The sequence below is a fragment of the Eleutherodactylus coqui genome, chromosome 2 (assembly GCF_035609145.1).
Source record: "Eleutherodactylus coqui strain aEleCoq1 chromosome 2, aEleCoq1.hap1, whole genome shotgun sequence".
In the NCBI taxonomy this organism is placed as follows: Eukaryota; Metazoa; Chordata; class Amphibia; order Anura; family Eleutherodactylidae; genus Eleutherodactylus; species Eleutherodactylus coqui.
In genome coordinates, this window is record NC_089838.1 from 193,507,365 (window position 1) to 193,527,983 (window position 20,619).

A 20,619-nucleotide genomic window follows, 5' to 3' on the forward strand; every position below is an offset into this window, starting at 1 on the left:
TCATATGACGCCAAATGACGCGGTCCGGCCGCGTCACGTGACACGGCTGGTGACGCGAGAGCGGTGGGCGGTGACGAGCGGTGACGAGCGGTGACGCGGCAGTGGTGGGCGGGGAAGCGATTTCACGCTATCTCCCGCAGGTAAGTATAGGGGCTCTGGGGGGCGCCGTGACGGGCTTCACAGCGGAATATTACGCTGCGGAGCCCGTCACGCTCGTGGGAAGGAGGCCTTAATCACAGTTTTCTTGCTATTTATTAAATAAATAAAACTATTTATAAATATTATTATAGTCCATAATCATAATAATAATACACTCATTGACAAACATAACAAAACTACGTACATCATACACATATGCATTCCAAACAATCGCAACATTCAAATTACATACATTGAAAAAATCAATCAATACACTGAACTTGCACAGGAGGTAAGATGCCTGTGGAGAATGGATGGGGCCCTTATTGGGCTTGTCATCCCTTATACCAGCGGGGTTGGACGCTTACATCACACAAAAGTCTAGAAACTTTACATCTAAGCAAAAACATATTTATGTTGCTGCAGAAAGCAGTCATACTAAGTCCATGTCACATTGTCAGGAAGTTTCTAGCCCTGGACACACACAGGTGTAATTTTTGCATTACTTTGGTCGCTCTGCCTTGACCGTTGTCCAGCGTAGCACTTGGCACCGGTATTAACCCAATTAAGCATTTAACACACCAGAAAATATCAACTATAAGAAGCTCCATAATTGTGAAAGTTGAATTTTTAATAATAAAATTAGGTATCTATATACACTGTATGAAACACAGAATTTATTGTTATTACAAATGATCGTTAACAGTACTTGGTCACTCAAGTCTGCCCTATGTGATTGTTCTCAGTAAGAGAAACCAAGTAATCTTGTAGATATGATACCTTTTACTGGCTAACAAGAATACATGATGTTTGCCCTGTCATACTGAATTGTATGGTCATAGAGGAGCTGTTACAAATACTATTATATAGTGCAGCATGTTTTAATACCGTAACATACTGAATACACTGTAGTATTTCTCAGTTTATTCTTTTGCCATTATGTTTCTGAATATTCCTTCATGGAGATAGTTAATCCTCCTTAATCTCTATATAGTGTTATAAGGGTCTGCACCCTAGCAGACAAAATGATGTGGGTTACTAATCCTATTTACGCATTCCTGGCTTGAGGAGAGCTTTTCTTGCCGTTACATACAAAAATCCTTTAAGGCCATCATATAGAAAATGTGCATTTTATGATACGCTTTACATTACATATGAAAAGTATCACAGCCACAGTACTTGAGTTTAAATAGCCAGATTGAGTAAAGCAAGACACAAAGGCTTCATATGCATATAAACTAGCGCAGGCAGCAATGAAGATATTTTTCCACAACAACCTATCAGAACGCTATATTCATTTTTTAACCTTTACTGGAAAAATAAGGCCTGGAACCTGACTGATTACTATGAACATCACTCCTACTTGTATCTGTGCTAAATTGTCTGGATGCAAACTGATGATAAGGAAAAGTGGAGAAGTTGCCAAATCAATCAGTAAGAATACAGAACAGGAGGAACTGAGCTAAGCAGCAACACATGTGAAAAAGACTTGGGTATACTAATAGATCATAGACTGAACATGAGTCAACAGTGTGATGCAGCAGCAAAAAAGCAAACACAATTCTGGGATGTATTAAAAAAAAAAATTAAAGTTAAGATCACATTAAGTAATTATTCCCCTCTACTCTTCCTTAGTCAGACCTCATCTGAAATACTGTGCAGTTCTGGGGACACTAATTTAAAAAAGACATAAACAAATTGGAGCAAGTTCAGAGAACAGTTAACAAGATGGTGATGGTCAGCAAATCATGTCCTATGAAGAACGGTTAAAGGATCTGGGAATGTTTAGCTTGCATAAAGAAGGCTAGTAGGAGACTTATGCTGCGTTTAGATGTTAATTGTTCAGTTTAAATCCAAGCCAACAACTGAATGATAAACAAGAATCATATGGTTCTCATTCATCGTTCAGTTTCAGTCAGCATAAAAATCATTGCCATCTCATGCAGTTTAAACACTGATCACATAGGAATGTGAAACCCTAAAAGATAAGTGAACAAAAACTGCATGATTCTCAAATAATCATGCAGTCTAAACAGGCTACCCAAGCGCAAACGATCTGGTGATGATGTCACCAGCTCATTCACTCGGCCAAATGGGAAACGTTGCAGTTCACGTGTGTCTAAATTGAGTTTTAATAACGGTCTACACATATTTGAAGAGCCGTCACAGTACAGAGGAATCAGCCCTATTCTCATTTGTACAAGGAAAGACTAGAAGCAATGGTATGAAACTGAAAGGGAAGAGACAGTTTAGATATTATAAGAACTTTCTAACAGTGAGGTTGATCAATGCGTGGAACAGGTTACCACGGGAGGTGGTGAGTTCTCCTTCAATGGAAGTGTTCAAATAAAGGCTGGACAAATATCTGTCTGGGATGATTTAGTGAATCCTGGACTGAGCAGGGGGTTGGACCCGATGACCCTGGAGGTCCCTTCCAACTCTACCATTCTATGAATATTTGCTTCATTTTCAAAATGGCCTCTGAAAAATGACATCCTGATTCTGATTGCTCCACTTTTTCTTTGCACCAATTATGATAATCTCTCCAATTGCCTGCGCTAATTTTTATGCATGTGGTTCACTATGTCCAGATACAGCCATCTTCGTCAAGCCAGGGACCGAATGTCCAATATAGGTGTGTTCCAAAGTGGTAGAAAAAGAGCTGTATGTAACAGCCTGAGTACCTGTAAACCTCGCTAAACCAGGGTAAATATTACCTATTAACCCGATTAAGATAATCTTGCGTTATGTATTTTGGAATTTTAATGTGTATGCTGTGAATTAATGAAAAGCAGAAAGTCATTATTACTCGGGGCCAAGGCTTTAACAAAATGCATTTCTAAATATGATTTGAGGGGTATTATGTGTTGCATTTGCCGTATGAGGTATCTAAAAGCAACTTCATTTACACAAAGTTAAAAGTTATAAAGGTCACAATTTCACAGGGTATTTCAGGGTGGAAAACTATTTCCTGCAGAAATGTTGGTACTGGGAACAGATAAATGTCAGGAACAGTAACTAAGTCCAGCCAAGACATGTATCCTGAGGGAAAACTCATTTAATCTGCCATTTTCTTGTACTGGCCAATTTGCCAGCTTACATCTCTCGGGTACACTTTTAAAACACATCAGGTGTTCCAGTACAACATAAACAAAAGCAATCAGCGTGGTGTTTGTAGTTATTTTATACGGTTATGTCTGCAGTATAATTCACTTGAAAAGCTGATGATTACTACACAAAGTTCATTCTTAAATGTGAACCTTAGCACATTTATGTTTCTTTCTTGATGTTTCTCGGAAAAACCAGTAATATGCCCGATTGATGCCATTATGATATTTTTTTTAGTTTTCAACACTTAAGAGATTTTAATACCAAAAAGGATCTGTGTGGCACATACTTACAGAGAGGCTGTAGCAGGATGATGAAATCTTTCAGCCACCCATTGTTGAAATATCTAATCTGCATGTAAGTGCTTGTTTACACCAGCATTAGCCATTTCTCTTCCTCTGCTCTTTTTTATGGAGCAGAGAAACATACTGTAACTTGATTTTGTACAGTGTATGATGTCATCAGGTTTGTCTAAGGTACCTTTAACATGGGGCGACTCAATAACTATCGCTCCATATGCTTTCATACAGGAGCAATAGTCGTTCAGTGATTGGAGGTGGATCGGATGGGGATCTCTTCTGGACACCCCACTGCATTCACTGTAAGGCCTTAGTCAGACGGGCGATTTTTCGCGCGATTTGCGCATGCGCATGCGGCCGGCGATTTTATAAAACCATTGCTTTGCAATGGTATCGGACACATGAGCGCTTTTTATGCGCTCGTCCGATAAATTATAGAACAAAAAATCGCAGATCGCACCTATCTGCGATCTGCGATTCCTGTTCTCTTCTCTATATGCGCTCAATGGGGCCGGCGGCAGCAGCGCCGACCCCATTGAGAACATATAGAAGACAAATCATTCTTCTCTGCCACAGCTGTAACAGCTGTGGCAGAGAAGAACGATGTTTGCCCATTGAATTCAATGGAGCGGCAATACAGCCGCTCCATTGAAAGCAATGGGCTGCCGGCGATCGCGGGGTGAATTGTCGGGAAGGGGTTAAATATATAAACCCTTCCCTGCAATTCATTCTAAAATGTGTTAAAATAAAAAAAAAATGTATACTCACCTTTCCACTGCAGCCGGAGTCCAGCCGCGGCCGCTGTCAGTTCTCCTGAACTGCTTCTTGGCACTATTCAGCCGGCGGGGCTTTAAAATCCCCGCCTGCTGAATGATCTGCCTCTGATTGGTCACAGCCCTGACCAATCAGAGGCTGAAAACACTCACACACCCATTCATGAATTCATGAATGGGTGAGTGACTGCTGCCTCTCAGCGCTGAGCCAATCAGGGGCAGGTCTGACTCACATCCATTCACGAATTCATGAATGGGTGTGAGTGAGGCATGCCTCTGATTGGCTCAGCGCTGAGCCAATCAGGGGGCAGGTCTGACTCACACCCCCTTCACACCCACTGCAGGACGGCCGCACGGAGCTCCGGCTGCCGGCAGAAGGTGAGTATACAATTTTTTTTTATTTTAACACATTTTAGGATGGATTGCAGGGAAGGGGTTATATATTTAAGCCCTTACCAACAATTCATCCCGGGCTCGCCTGCAGCGCATTGCTTTCAATGGAGACGACTGTATTGCCGTCTCCATTGAATGCAATGCGCTGGACAGCTCCGGCCCGTTTCTAATGAAACGCGGCTAGGAGCAGATTTTCGGGCGATTTGCGGGCGACTTGCGCGCACCGGTCACGCGATTTGCGGATGCGCATCCGTCATGCGATCCGCAAATCGCGCGAAAAATCGCCCGTCTGACTAAGGCCTAAACAGGCAGCCGTACATAGATGAATAAAAATGTGTGTTTACATGGGCCAATCATTGCTTGTTTTTTAGCTAAACTAAAAACCAAGTGACTACGATAAGTGCGCAGTTTTTCGCTCAGTGCCATGTCACTGGCAGTGTGTACATAGGCCGACTATCGCTGCAAATCATCAATTCCAGCTATAACTTGGGCGATAATCATCCCATGTAAAGGTCACTTTACATTTGCCAATTATTGTTACGATCCACTAGCAACAACCAAAATTAAAGGGTTATTCCCATGAATGCAAATTATCCCCTACCCACAAGATAGGAGATAACTTGCCGATTACTAATGTGGGCAGCAATGGTCGCCAGATTAACTGCCAGACATAGCCTACAGTAGTTCAAGGTCTGACATGTGTGACTGCAGCTGCTCAGTATCATTGGTGTCTGACCGTGAATTCCGCAGCAATAATCCATCAGTGGGCATTAGGTCTAATGCTCAGAGAGTCCTTGGGCCATTTTCAAAAGATACCCTGTAATTGTGACCTCTGCTGACCAGACAGATTGCTGCCCTTACAACACCTGTACAACAGATATAGAGCTGAGTGAAGAATCACTGGATACAGACTATGCACTGAGATAAAACCGCATCAGAATGTGAGAAATAGGCTTTATAATAGATTCCTAGATATAGTTGGAGTAAGGATACTGTGTTGCTATAAACCACCAGACTATAACTTCTATAAAGATGTGTAATCACAAGGTTGTGTGCCTCTATAAAGATGTACAACTGCCAAGCTATCAACCTCTGTATAGACAAGCAACTATTAAGCCCCTTGCCCTTATTGAGAAATTGTAACCACCATGTCTGTTGCCTCATTGTGCATCATCACTAGAGATGAGCGAGTATACTCGCTAAGGCACATTACTCGAGCGAGTAGTGCCATAGCCGAGTATCTCCCCGCTCGTCTCTAAAGATTCGGGGAGCGGCGGGGAGCGGCGGGGGAGAGTGGGGTGGATCAGAGGGGAGATCTCACTCCCGCCCGCTCCCCCCCCCCGCCATCCCCCCGCCGCAACTCACCTGTCACCGGCCCCTGAATCTTTAGAGACGAGCGGGGAGATACTCGGCTAAGGCACTACTCGCTCGAGTAATGTGCCTTAGCGGGTATACTCGCTCATCTCTAATCATCACCCATACTGCTTAACCCTGCTGTGTCTGTGTTACTGTCTTTCAATGGGTTCCAGGTCAAACACTCTGACCTAAAACCCATAATGACTGACAAGTCCAAGCATAGTCAGGCACAATCAGACATTGACAAATAAACATACTACTTTTTAACAGGTGGGTCAAGAACTCACATATCAGTAATTGATATATACATCAAAAATTGCAGCGAATTTCCATCCATACTTTGGATTTAAAATGTCTATTAGAGGTCAGATGAAAACACATAAACAGATTGAAGCTTGTATTATAATACTCTAGATAAAAATGTTCCTTTTTTGTTAGCCTACACAGTCAACAGGACATATAGCAACTATACAGATAACTTTAGAGGGGTTCTGTCATAAAAAAAAAAAAATCAATACTCGCCCATTCCTCCCCTGTCAGTCTACTTACCTCATCTTCTCCCTGCCGATCTTCTCCTGTCTCCTGCAGTTTGGCGGGTCACCTCACCTCCAGCTGGCTGATTTTTCTGCTCCCTGTGATGTTACGTACATTCACAGGCAGTTTCCTTCCTGCCCGGCAATGTACGCACAGTTCACAGTCCTGCAGGGGGAGTGCTGACCTATTGCAGAGACTGCTCATGTATGCTCTCTTGGCAATAGATCAGCATTCCTTCCTAGCCAGTGAATGCTCCGTCACTGGCATGTGACCTTCACTGACCTGCCGGAATGCGACGAGTGCAGGCTTCATAACAAGGAGAAGAGGATCCTGACGGCTTGCTGGGAAGAATAGATGAGTATAGATTTTTTTTTAAATGACTAAACGCCTTTAAGGGGTGACCTAGCAGTGTTTCACTACAGCAGACTTAAGAAAGAAGGACTTCAGCCTGCATTGTTGACCTATTTAATCTTGGTTAATAGCTTGCTACTGTTGCTTAGCAAAAGTTTGCTAAAGTTTTGCCCTTAGTCTTTATATAATGTAACCTGCTGTGTTTTTCCTAACAACAATAAATACTAATGAGCTCTACTTAAGAATGTCTTTCTATGAATGGCAAAAAAATACTGATTACTCATGTAACAACCAGGCTAGAAATAGATGGTCATTTTGTTCTTCTGAAGCACACAGTGACATTGTGCCACAAACAGCATTGAAATACCTATCTTGTTGCTTGTCTACCTGCTGGATTGGAAAGCTGGCCTCTAAACCCTCCCTCTTAAGAACATTAAATGCAGACAAAGGCCTTTGTAATTCATTCTCAGCCAATCATGCATCACATATTTCTTTTCCTCTCTGGTTCCAGCTAAGAAGTTTAAACAGGAAAAAAAAGGCAAAATGAAAGACAGTGCCTTTTTCATGCAGGTTGAAAGTCAACCAAGCCACATGGTTAAAAAGACAGAGTGAGATTCTATCTTACTCTCTGTAGACGTCTTGAGTTACCTGAGATCTATTAGCTATAATTCAGAAGACTTTGACTAAGAAAGGTAAAGCCAGGGTCAATCAATTACACCGTGCCTGAGTGAATGGATTATTTTGGCTTCTATGGCCAGAAAGAGGTGGTTCCAGTTTAGCCTCATTATTAAGACATGAAGAGGCTTATTACATTTTTATGTCTCAGAATACAGCAGAAATGTACAGTATAAAGTACAAGTCAGATAAGTAAAAACTAAACAAAAAAGCACACTCACTAGGCAGCTGTATACCGTATGTGTAGATGCAGCATTCATTAACATGACGAGCACATTTTGATAACTTGATTTAAAGCATTGCAGGACATTGTAGTTAAATTATCATAACAGGTAAGGCCGGGCTCACAAGGCCATAAGCGGAATCTGCTTGCAGAGGCCCGCAGCGGATCCCAGCCGAGAGCCTGGCCGTGACCCTGTGTTAGGCCAAAACTGTACAGCATATGACCATGTACTCACGCAGGGAGTTATGTACAGTACACATTTTTTTGCTCATATTTCCTACGCCGTCACTTAGCAATGACGTGGATACCCATAGCCCATACGCAATGTAATTACATATTGGCTGCAGGTATATCCACAACCTTAGAGAACAATGGGCTCTATGTTGCGGATATCCGTGGTAAAACAAAACCTGTTGCGTTCTGTTTTCTGCAAATGGATTATGCAATTCTGATCCTCTAATGTGAGTGGAACTGCGTAATTCAATGCATTTGATTGACCCGCGTGTTACAGCGGATCATACGCTCACGGAATTTTGAAAATGGGTATTTTAAGCAAAGGATAAAGAGCGTTGTAAATTTACAGAATTTGGTTCTAAATAGGTTAAAGGGGTTTTTTTTCGGGCAAATACTATTGATGACCTATCCTCAGGATAGGTCATCCAGGGATCTGCAAATCAGTTCAGCGGGCCGGACGTCATTAAGGTCGGAGCAGGAAGTCTCATTCTCATTTTGTTGCAGAATTAACATAAAAATTTTGTTTCTCCTGCAAGACAAATATGCAGTGAAAATCATGGTGGAAAAATTGTGGAAGTATTCTGTATTAGGCAGCCTGAACATGAACGTGTCGGCTTCCGGATGCTCGATCCCACAGCGGAATCTGACCCTATGCCGCATACCTGTCATTTCTTGTCTTCCTCTGTACTGTGGATGGTACGAGCTGCCGGTCATGCGCAGTACAGCTTTTTTTCAGAATGTTTATCTTTCCCACGCTATCGCTAGGCGATGACGTGGGTCCCGCAACCTTTACGCAATATCAATTGTGGAAGGGCCGCAGGTCAGACGGCTTCCATTGACTTCAATGCAAGCCGTCCCACTGGAGCCCGCACGAAAATGAAGCATGCTGCAATTTTTCCTCTGCGAGTGGAAAATCACAGTTACTGTCTGCTTATGTGGGCGGACATGCGGATGCTGCTTGGTTTGAATTGGTGTGGAATATTCATGATTTATAGTACAACTTTTTTATACTAACCTGCATTTAAATACAGAAGGAAATATTGAGCCACACTAGATATTAAAATGGTAGCAAATTAAATTGAACTGTTTTATAATGAAAAGTCCTAACATTTTACAACATACTTGCTATGTCAGTTCCTCTCTGCTTCCAAGTTAACTGCTTGCTATCATTATTATTTCCTTCCAGGAAATAACGATCTGTCTTGGTCGTGTGATGGACACATTCTATAGGTGCACACTTGTGTGTTGATGGATGGCTTCTCACTTCCCATGCAGGTCTGACAACGGCACTCTAAGTAAGAACCCATACATCAATGTGATCATCACACAACCAGGACAGGTTTGTAACTACTGAAAGTAAATAATAAAGGTTACTTTCCCATGAAAACTGTGAATAAAGCTCTGCTCACATTTCCATCTAGGGCTTTTCATCAAGGCTTCCATCATAAATGGCATACGAAATAGTGCATACAACTAAGTAAGGGTTCAGGGTGTTGCTGTACTCTCAGACCAATGCCCAGGAAGCGCTCGGTAGCTAGCCTGGATTCCAACTACACAGAGCAGTTTGGCATCTGGGGCACAGACTTTTATGCGCTGGTGCTGCCTTGTAAAGTTGTTGTCCAGTAACTCAAAAAAATTGTCCTGAAATAAAAAATAAAAATAGCTCCCTGCTGGGCAGTGATTGCAGTAAGAATGGCATGTGGCATTATACTCTATGTACAGTCAAACAATCACAAGGCCAAGTCCCTAGTGGAGTCTAAAAAATACTTGTAAAACTTAGGGAAAAAAGTTTTACTAATTATTAAAAAAAATAAAAAGTAATAAAAGGTTAAAAAAAAGTATAATATAATAAACAAGTAAGAACAAAAAAAATTAGCAAGTCCAATTTATTAAAGTAATGCATTATTTATCCTGCACAGTGAAGGTCACCAGAAAAAATAAATAAATGGCAGAATAGAGCTTCTTTGGTCACCCCATCTTGGATAAAAAAGTTTTATAAAAAAGCGATTAAAAAGTCATATGAATAGGGATGAGCGAGCGTACTCGGAAAAGCACTACTCGCTCGAGTAATTTGCTTTATCCGAGTATCGCTGTGCTCGTCCCTGAAGACACGGAGCGGGGAGCTGCAGGGGAGAGCGGGGAGGAACCGGAGGGGAGATCTTTCTCTCCCTCTCTCCCGCCCGCTCTCCCCTGCTCCCCGCTGCGACTCACCTGTCAGCCGCAGCGGCACCCGAATCTTCAGGGCCGAGCACAGCGATACTCGGATAAAGCACATTACTCGAGCGAGTAGTGCTTTTCCGAGTACGCTCGCTCATCTCTACATATGAACTTCAGTATGGTACCAATAGAAACTACAGGACATCCTGCAAAAAAATTGAATGGGATTGATATTTGTGCGAGATTTGTGTGCCTCACAATGCACAAATCTTGCACGATTTTCTCGGCCATGTGAAAACACCCTTAGGGGTTAAAGAAGTGTCATCCACATTGAAGATCCACAGCAAACGTTAACATGCTTGGGATATAAAATCCGCACCACAGGTGAATTTACACTGCAGATTTTTTGATCAGCATGTTAACTTAAAATCTTCTTAAAATCCTATGCACTTTGCCGCTGGTGAAATAGACTGCGGTTTAACCTTCAGTTATTGCACTCTAGAGAGCATCACAAAAGGCCAACACATTTGTTTCAAGAGCTGATGGTGTCTGCAGCTCGCATAAGTCTATGAGCATGACTAGAATCCATGAACACACACACACAAAAATTATACTTTTCTCTCATAGAGTACATGACTAACTGGCCACAAAAAGTTGTCAGAAGGCTGGTAGCCACCGGTGTGATAAGGGTTAAATATCTACCACAAGCTGCTATTATCAATCTCATTCTAGTGCAGCACTACTATTCTATCCATTAGGTTAAACAGCTACCATGGGAGTCTTCAGTTAATACTAAAGGGAAGAACAGCCCGGCTTATTGTTATGCAGAGTTACTTTACTTCTTAAACTCTCTATTAAATTGTCTTATGAAGAGGGCTCTGAAAGCAGACTGTAATTTCCCATGCTTTATACAAGGCATACATATATGGCAGCTTTACAGCTCATTATTAATTGGACAATATTAACTATTAAACATCATTAAATGTCAAACAATGCATGAAAGGTTTGACAAATGCTATGGCTCAGATGAACCACCAGAAGGGTGGTATTAAACCGCCTTCTATTAAACAGTGCAGGTCAATATAGTCCTAAAAAGAGATATCTGAGTGTTAGGATCACAAAATAGATGAGCATACTTTAGCTCTGTAGTTGGTTTATGTTTTGCGGACTGTAATAGAGAGTTAATGTAAATCTATGTAGATGTTCACATAGTCGTGTTGAGCTGTGTTCACTTCTCACCATGTTGAGAAGTATACGATGCTCTGGATTTTAAAGATATATGAATAAAGAAGGAAGTTTTAACAAAGTCCAGGCTGATGCTGGAGTTTTTTCTTTTTCGGATGTGTTACAATACGCTCACCTGAGATAGTCCTCGTCCGGGTCTCAGTGCATTGGTTTATGACATGCAGTACTGTACACCCAATACACTAAAATACTGAAAGTGTAACAAGTCCGGCAGGGAACAGGCACTGTGAAGGGGAGAAGCCATGTGCAGCACAGAACGACTTCTCCCTTCACAGCGCTGGGGGATAGATGGAGACTAATAAAGGAAACATGGGACAAAGGCCGCCTGCACATGGCATATTTACATAGTGGAATCCAAGGGGGGCATCCGCCCATGGTTCCACAGAAACTACCATTCATAACATGCTATGGAAAAGTGCTTTTTCCTGCACAGGAACGGAAATGATTTGCGATTCTCCTGCTCGTGGAGGAAAAATCACAGGATGTTCAATTTTTGTGCGGTGTTCCATTGAAGACAATGGAAGCTGTCCGAACCGTGGCCCTTCTGCAATTAACACTGCGTAAAGGTTATGGTACCCGCGTCATCGCCTAGCGACAGCGTGGAAAAATGTGTACTGTGCATGTCCAGTGGCGAGCCGTCCGAACTATACAAAGCACAGAAAAATAAAAGAAATGACAGGTACGTGGGGTCCCCGGCCAGGCACAGGGTCTGATTCCGACCCGTTCATGTGCAGGCAACCTAATAAAGGCAGTGCTGGGAGACAAGTCATGGGGGAATAGACATAGTATATTTGCAAATCACTAAAATATAAAGCACTTCTTATAAAAGAACTGTTTTATGCATACAGCTGTGCTGCACTGGAGAGAACAGTGCAGGCACAGCTGGAGCCCCCTGTTCATCTCTGTAGTCACATTTCTCAGCACCGTCCTCAATTAGCTGCATGGTTGAATAGAGCTTTTGTATGAAAAATGTATAGAATAGGCTGATGGAATCTATTGAAAAAATGCTTAGAATCACCACATCTGCACATAAAAAATATATATTAAGGTGCACTTCTTTAATGCATAGCTATCACCTGAAAGTGCTGTTCTCTTTAGGGCATCACATTACTCTGACTCTTCCCATAGCACAATACTTTTTATGCTGTTTGGGCTAATAGGAAAGAGGACCTGTCTGTGTAATCTGCTGTCTTTACATAGAGCACCATGTTGAAGTGACAGATCCACTTTAATATGCAATATCAGTAATATATCTTATGGTTCCTTGATGCATCTCACGTCCAGCCCATAGTAGACATAGCCAATGTCCTTAAAAGCTTATTGAAAACATATACTGTATGTGCTTCATCTAATCCTTTGCTTCAACTGTGCTGTGTATATATATATCACAAAACAAATAGTCTATGAATAATCCTGCCTTCATAGTTTGGTTACAAGAAATGCAAGTTCGATACAACTGAGTCAATTTCACCAATTCTGAAAATGGTAGAAAAATCTTCCGGCACCATAGGAAAATTTCCTTGAACTACGTAACTCTGTATGTTGGCATGTATGCGGCATTTGTCCTCTTATCACACTCTATTTTCCCTTAATTAGAACGCATTATTGATTGTTTCTTTTCCTCAGAGCTCTGCTCCTTATTTCTCATTCTTTGCTAGCCAGCCGTAACCTCTGTGGTCAGGTTCAGTGATATACTTGTGTCCTTGACGTTCTCCTTGGTCTGCCAGTTGTATGAGACCTAGGCAGAGCATCTACTTCATGCCAGCTAATGTTTAGACCTGGCAGTCTCCTGTAAATCCCAAGAGAATTCGGCAGCAGCCAAGCTCCACGATTTCATTTCACACCATCTGAATGATTTATCAGAGTCATTGCATGGGCCAGGATTCCGAACCGCCTTTTAAGGTCCCTAGAAGGGACTTTGGCTTGGCTAATTGTGATTGTCGTTTTTGCCCACATAAATAAAAGGAGCTGCTTTGGCTATAAACCTGCAGAAGACATTAGTGCTATTTTGAAATAATGGGCATGTATAGCCTGGAGTTTTAGAGGGTGCTTAGCCAATGCATCTGGGAAGATTAGTCGTGTAAAATAAAGGATTTCAGCATGATTGTGACTAAGCAATGTTATGAATGCTGATTTTCTTTCACTGAAAAGATGACAATGTCACAGTACATGCTAGATTCTATAAAAGAGCAGCAAGCAGCAATAAAGTAGCATTGAAATTGGGCCAGATCATAGAATTACATTACCAGGGAGAATCTTTTTTTAGTTTTATTTTTGACAGTTGCTTTTCACGTTTTAGTTCATATTCAATCGTTCATACTCCATGACACCTTCACATTTCTTCTAGTTTCCATTTCAGAGGATACAGTGTGACACACTTGCTCTTTGAACACATCACACTCATAACAACCATAAAACGTAGAGTAAGCACCCATAGGGAGTAACAGGTGCCACTTATAAGGAAACCTATTTTACTGCCCCACTTTGGATCTATAGGAAACAGTAGAAAATAGAATTCTGCAGCCCTATATATAAATCCTCTCACAGTACCCCCAATGAACAGTGAGGAACTTCTTCTGCTGGTGGTTGTCCAGAAGACAAGCTGAGAGCATAGTCAGCAACAGAACTGAGAGTTAAACCCAGTATTTGAGTAACAGGTACCAGATGACAAGCCAAAGACTAAAGCAGGAACAAAATCTAAGAGCAAGGCTGGGGTCAGGATTAAGAGTTAGATAGAGGAGCAATAGCACTGGAAATGAGAACCAGGGCTACAGGAAAGCACTTCTCAGAGACATATAGTATATATATATATATATATATATATATATATATATATATATATATATATATATATATATATATATATATATATATATATATATATATATATATATATGGGCCTATACCTGAATTTGAAGAAGACAAAATTTATGACTGCAAAAAATGACCAAATTTAAATCAAAATTGACAACAAGGCCATAGAATGTGTGCAAGACTTCACCTTCCTTGGTTTGAAAATTGACCAAGATGGAGAATCTATGCCAGAGATAAACCTTAGGATAGCATTGGGGCAAAGCGCGATGCTAAACATGGACAAAATCTGGAAAAGTAGGGATATCAGTATAGCAACCAAATGCAGGGTCGTGCAGACCATTGTTTTCCCCAAAGCCAAGTATGGATGTGAAAGCTGGACTGTGAAAAAAGCTGATAGAAGGAGAATTGATGCGTTTAAGCTGTGGTGTTGGCGAAAGCTGCTGCGTATGCCCTGGATGGCGAGAGTAACAAACAGAGAAGTCCTGAGTCGTATAAGACCCGATATATCACTGGAGGACAAGATGACCGGGCTTATGTATTTTGGCCATGCAATGCGAGCAGAGTTGCTAGAAAAATCTATAATGCTTGGACAGATCAGTGGCAAAAGAAGACCCGGCCACCAAAGGATACAATGGCTGATACTGTCAGAGCGGATAGTGGCATGGATATCACACAACTGAAAGAAGCAGTGCAAAACCGAAAAACATGGACGGAGGGAGCCTTTAGGGTCGCCGAGGGTCGTGAATGACTAAACGGCTAACAGCAACATGTACCTTGAAATGAAAGCATAGAACAAATAAACAAGTTAAGATGAATAAAAACAATAGATCAACTTTGTTTCACCAAATTAAATCTAGATTTTTGATGCTTTAATGTAGCCACCTCTAGCTGATATGCGATCAAAGTACTGTTTCTACAATTGCATTCAGATATTGTTGAAAAATTTCTTCCCAGCATTATTGCAGAGGTTCCCACAAATGTGCTGCACTTGAGGGTTGCTTTGCGTTCACCCTTCTGTCTAGTTCATTTCATATGAGTTCAATGCAGTTTAAGTCACGAGACTCTGCAGGCCATTCCCTTCTTTGAAGCCTATTGGCTTTTTCTTGTCTTTTTAAGTAGTTCTGACATAATCTAGATTATAGGTTATAATTGTCTGTGTGCCTTCTTTGATTGTCTTTTTCTTGCCATTATTTTAGCAATGTGCGCTGTTTAGAAGAGCTAAACTGAACAAACCCTGCACTAGAGGGTGCTGTAATGCGGTCTAATGCGGTCCAACACAGTTTATATGGAATCAGAGGGTTTAAAGTAATGTACAAAAGAAGGGACACCTGTAGGAATAGCTTGCATTCCATTTCAAAGCATAATTTGCTTTGTGTGCTGCAGAGCTGCTATCCTTGATGTGTTCCTTGAATGAGCCCTTTGGTTAAAATCATAAGTTCTGACTATTGCTGTGTTTCAGGTTAAAACTTCATAATATATTTTATATTTTTATCTTACTTTTGAACCGTTTTGCATTATTTGCTGGACTTGAACTTTGTTAATGTCAGAAATAATGTGAAAAATTGAGGTGCTCTAAAATTTTATAGGCAACTAAGCCAGTTTTCCCTTTCACCAGTTTCAATTCACCCCCACACTTAATTTTTACTCTTTTTCAGGCTTAATCAGTTGGAAATAATGGATGAAGCCAGGCTAAGCTTTGAATAAAGGAAACCTATCCTAAAGTGCTACTAGTTTGAAAACTAGTTAAAAAATAGTTTTGGACATAGTTTCAAACATAGACCATTTACGTGACTTACTATCACTCCAATTAGAAATAAGTTTGAAGCAGATGGAACTGTTCAGAATGTCCACAAGGAAAGTCCTGGAAGACCACAGACATTGACAAACCCCTTAAAACAAGAAAGGGTGATGGAAAAGTATTTCCAGAGTCCAAGAAAATCTCTGCTGCAAGTGGGTCGTGAGACCGGAATTTAAAATCAAGTGTCTATCACATTTTGAAGCTCTGTCATTGGAAAAGCTACATTCCCAGAATAGTCCATTCTCTCAATGAAGATGATCCAAAACACAAAGTGTTGTTTTGTGAGTGGTTTATGGGTGAATGGGAGGTATGAGACATCTATAACAGAGAAAAGACTGCTGGCCTGGTGACCCCCTACCCCAACAGTAATTCAGGGACCATAAAACATTCACTTCCTTATCAGTGTCTAGTAAAAAATGTTTATGTCTCTGTTGCAGTATTCCTTTTGCAAACCAATCACATGTATGTCATAAGTGTGTATAAGTATTCATGCCTCTTCGGATCTATTTAATTTTAGCCTGAAGAAGAACCCGAGAGGTTTGCAAGCCCACAATAACATCATGTATTTTTGTGAGCCATTAAAAGGTATCATATCTACAAGATTACTTGGTTTCTCTTGCTGGGAACAATCACATTATACATTTTTGGAACACTATATATGTATATACACACACAATTACAGGGGAAGTATAACATAATGCTCAAACGAGACTTGCTAGCCCTGGAGATTTGGAAATAGAAGAAATAAATGTGCCCCCTTTATACGCTAGTACCCAAGTATAATGTACTATAAAGCAGTCAATACCTTCTGCTGTTTTCTTTCATTAGAGTTAGGTTTCCCATTGTAGAGTTAGGACAAGAGTAAGATTAGTGAAAATCAATGACAGCTCCCTGGCATGGAGCCTTCACACAGAGAAGCCTGTATCACAGTTCAAATCAAAGTAGCACAGCCGTCACCAGAATGCCCGCTCTGTGCCCTCAACCTGCTGCAAAGGCACATAGGAGCAAATTAATCCAGCAGCCTCTTGGAACCAGGGAAAGGGATTCAGGACAAACATAGATATAAAAAGTGAGCTCATAATAGATTTAGGAGTAAGATTTACTTTTCCCTCTCCAGATATCTTGTGTTTTAGATGAAGGATTTAATGAGCGTCGCAGGAAATCTTGTTTCTGTAGTTTATTCAAATGCTTTTATTGCAGAAGTTTAGAACAATTTCATTTGTACTATTTCCTTATAAGACTGGGCTCACATGAATGGGTTGGATTCTGCTTGTGGATATTCACAGTGGAAGACCTACAAATGATCACGGAAAGGAATTTCGAACGGTCACGTATGCATGCAGTTTTCTGCGTGGCTGTATGCATATGGAATGCGCATCATCCGCATGGAAGATAACGTGCAAGCAGTGAACAAAATCAGAAAGTAGCACTACACCGGCCAGGCGCAATCTCTTTCTCTCTACTTCCCCAGCCAGAATTCTGCCTTTTCTACCTGGTCTCCTAGGTAATTGCAAGCAATTGGGCTGACCATATGTAATGATAATTACGTATGGGCTGTGGGTCGCACGCATCCATAGACATCAATGGAGCCAGTCCACGCGCTATCCACGCTAAAATAGATCATGCTAACATTTTTCTTCCACTAGTGGAATATGCAATTTGTACCCGCAAATACGAAGGAAATTTCAAAAATATATGCATTTAACCCTTTGCATTCCAATTTTGGATGCAGGGTTTCCTAGGGGGCTTTCTCTTTCTGCCATTATACAATGGCGCATTCTGCTGGCTAGAGTCAGTACTGCGGTGTGGGACATGTTGGAGAGGCCCCCCGACAACAGAGCGGACAGTAATATACAGTAAGAATACCCTGCAGGATGTCTTAAGACATTGGAGCTGTACAGCCTTCAATCAGAATGTCTTCAGACGTCAGACAGTGGATTGGAAAGGGTTAAATGTCACGTAAGTCAGTGTTGAGTGCTAACTTTAAGGCTAGGCTAGATGTGGCGGATTCTGTCTCTTAAATCTGCAGTAATTTACATGATGATACAAGTGGATGAGGTTTTCAAAGTCCATCTACTTATAGTTGAAAAATTCACACAGCACATTTCACTCTTTGGATTAAAAAATGTGAAATCCACAGGGAAAATCCACATTTCCACACAAGACTCATTAGACTGCAGGTTTACTCTTATTGTGGCAAATGCACAGCAAAATGTTCAAGTAATACGTGCAGATTTTACAGAAAATTTATGATGGATTTGCGGCCAAATCTGTGGCAGAAATCTTCAGCCACATTTGGACTTACGCGAATCGGTAAGTCTTAGCACCCTTCTGAATGCATGGGCTTTCAGATTTGATACACTAAAATTAGACGTTGGTCAGTTTAATAACAAACCAATCAATTTCCCATAATGCAAGAAAATATGCCAAGTCAAATGAAGAAGAACCGGAGTCTTTGGCTATATAGGTTTCCATTCTTTATATGAATTTTACTACAGCACCAATTTCTCAATAAATAAATTTTGTACAATATTGCAACATGCTAGTAAATCCCATTACAGCTGCTGCATCAACGATGGATGATCAGCTGATCACTAATCACTCACTGTAAATAGCAGCCGTTCAGTACTGAATGGCCGCTATGTTATGTCAATGGAGAAAGGCGGGGAAGCGCAAGGAGAGAAATCTCCTGCTGACTCCCTGCTGTGAGCCAGCGATACTAGCTACCGTGCGGGTGCAGGGGAGCTAGAATGTGCAGGGACAAGTGTTGGGCATTGTTTGCCCAACACTTGTCCCATGTAAATGGGCCTTTAGACTTCAGTTATTATATACAGTGATATATAGAAGCTGCAGAAGACAAATTGTACAACACTTTTAATCAAACCCTATTGCAAAAATAACTGTCAATACATGCATGTGAAAGACATTTGCCCCCAAAGGTATCCATAACTTGTAAGAAAATTCTGAAATGCTGCATAATGTAAAGTCATATATATTACTACACATTATATCATAAGACTAACTGAGGGAAATGAAAGCCAACAGAAAATGTTTTTTCCCATAAAATCCTGAGATGGAAATCTTTCTTTCATTGGTATACTCTTGTGTTATTGACAGGCTAATTATAATTGCTTTCTTTTGTCAGCTCCTAATAAGCCTGCACCTCCACAGGTAGCAGTTTTCAATACACTATCATTCCATCTGGATGAATACACTGTTTATCTATTTGGAACAAATCCGGGCCACAGAAATTGAAACAATGTAGTAATGAATGCAATATGTTTGAATGTAATTGTTAATTAAATGCATATGTATTTCATAAGGAAAACTGAGAATTTCATTTGACAACACAGCAATTGTCAGTGGTAAACTGCATGTGTGTAACTACAGGGTAGGAATCATAGTGGCTAGTCTAGGACCCAATAACTAAGGCCACCTTCATACATTTGAGTTGTCTTGTTAGAGTAGGTACTCATGTGACAACGAGAACCCTTGTCGTGGGCTTGTGAGCTTAAATATCTTGGCCACAATACAAACCAATACCTCAAATGTACTTTAGCTATTCCATCTGCTTATGCATGTTGGTATTTTAGGTAAGTGTTTGGGTGGTTTTCAGTCATTATTGGATGTCTGCTTGCAAGTCCTGTTTGCAGTTCACATTGTTTCGGTTTACAGTTATTGTAGACGTGACGTGACACTCAAACGCACATACTAGTAAGCTTTCCTCTTTATCTTTCTCGGCCTTGTACACATTATGTACATTCTTATACAGTTTTAAAATATTCAAAATTGTTGTACATTTGTCTAATACCTGGACTAGATTTTTATGTAATGAATAATCTGTAGTAATAGGTAGCAAAATATATGCAAAAACAGCAAAAAAGGTGAAGCATTTATCTGAGGGCATTGTTATACATATGAGGGCATAATGTATGAACATTGTGGGGTAATGTTATTTCAGACTAACAGTAAACTCTTCAAGATCTACACCATTTGAAAATACTAGGATGGATTCCATATGGTTTTCAAAGTCACAGTCAGCCATTGCAAGTTCACCCCATGAGCAAGTTGTTAGGGAAAGCTTGTCTTCCATGTCTACAGCATGTCGCTCATCAAACATGCTGTAGACATGGGAGACAAGTTTCACCTAAGAAAAAAAACTTACTTAACACCTTGAAACATGACTTCTGAAAAGTAGAAGGCATTCTTTCCAAGGAGACAAATGTATGTATAGAAATATACAGACAAAAATCTATGTAAACACCTAATTAACAGTTGCATGTATAGATAACATAGTAAGAATGTCTAATGCTAATAAAGAAAGCAGGCTACGCAGGTAAAATATGGTCCAAAATAATAACTAGTCAGGTTAACCAAGCACTTACGTATTATGAAGCACACACCAGCCGCAGTGTGGATCTCCAGAGCCGAGGCAATCCGTACATGTTGTGTACTGACCACAAGATTCAACAGGAACTCTTGTAAGCTGGAGAATAAGAGAGAAATAAGTCATAAAAAGCT

At 40.8% G+C, this 20,619-nt stretch overlaps 1 protein-coding gene across 2 annotated transcripts in view; it reads right to left on the reverse strand.

Annotated features, from left to right (window-relative positions):
- The window catches only part of PLXNA4 (plexin A4), a 683,798-nt gene that overhangs the window by 262,509 nt on the left and 400,670 nt on the right, over window positions 1–20,619 (reverse strand). For both annotated transcript variants that reach the window (XM_066592134.1, XM_066592133.1), the window contains exon 5: window positions 20,484–20,584. In XM_066592134.1, coding sequence (XP_066448231.1) covers window positions 20,484–20,584 — 101 coding nt within the window. The remainder of the gene's footprint in view (window positions 1–20,483; window positions 20,585–20,619) is intronic.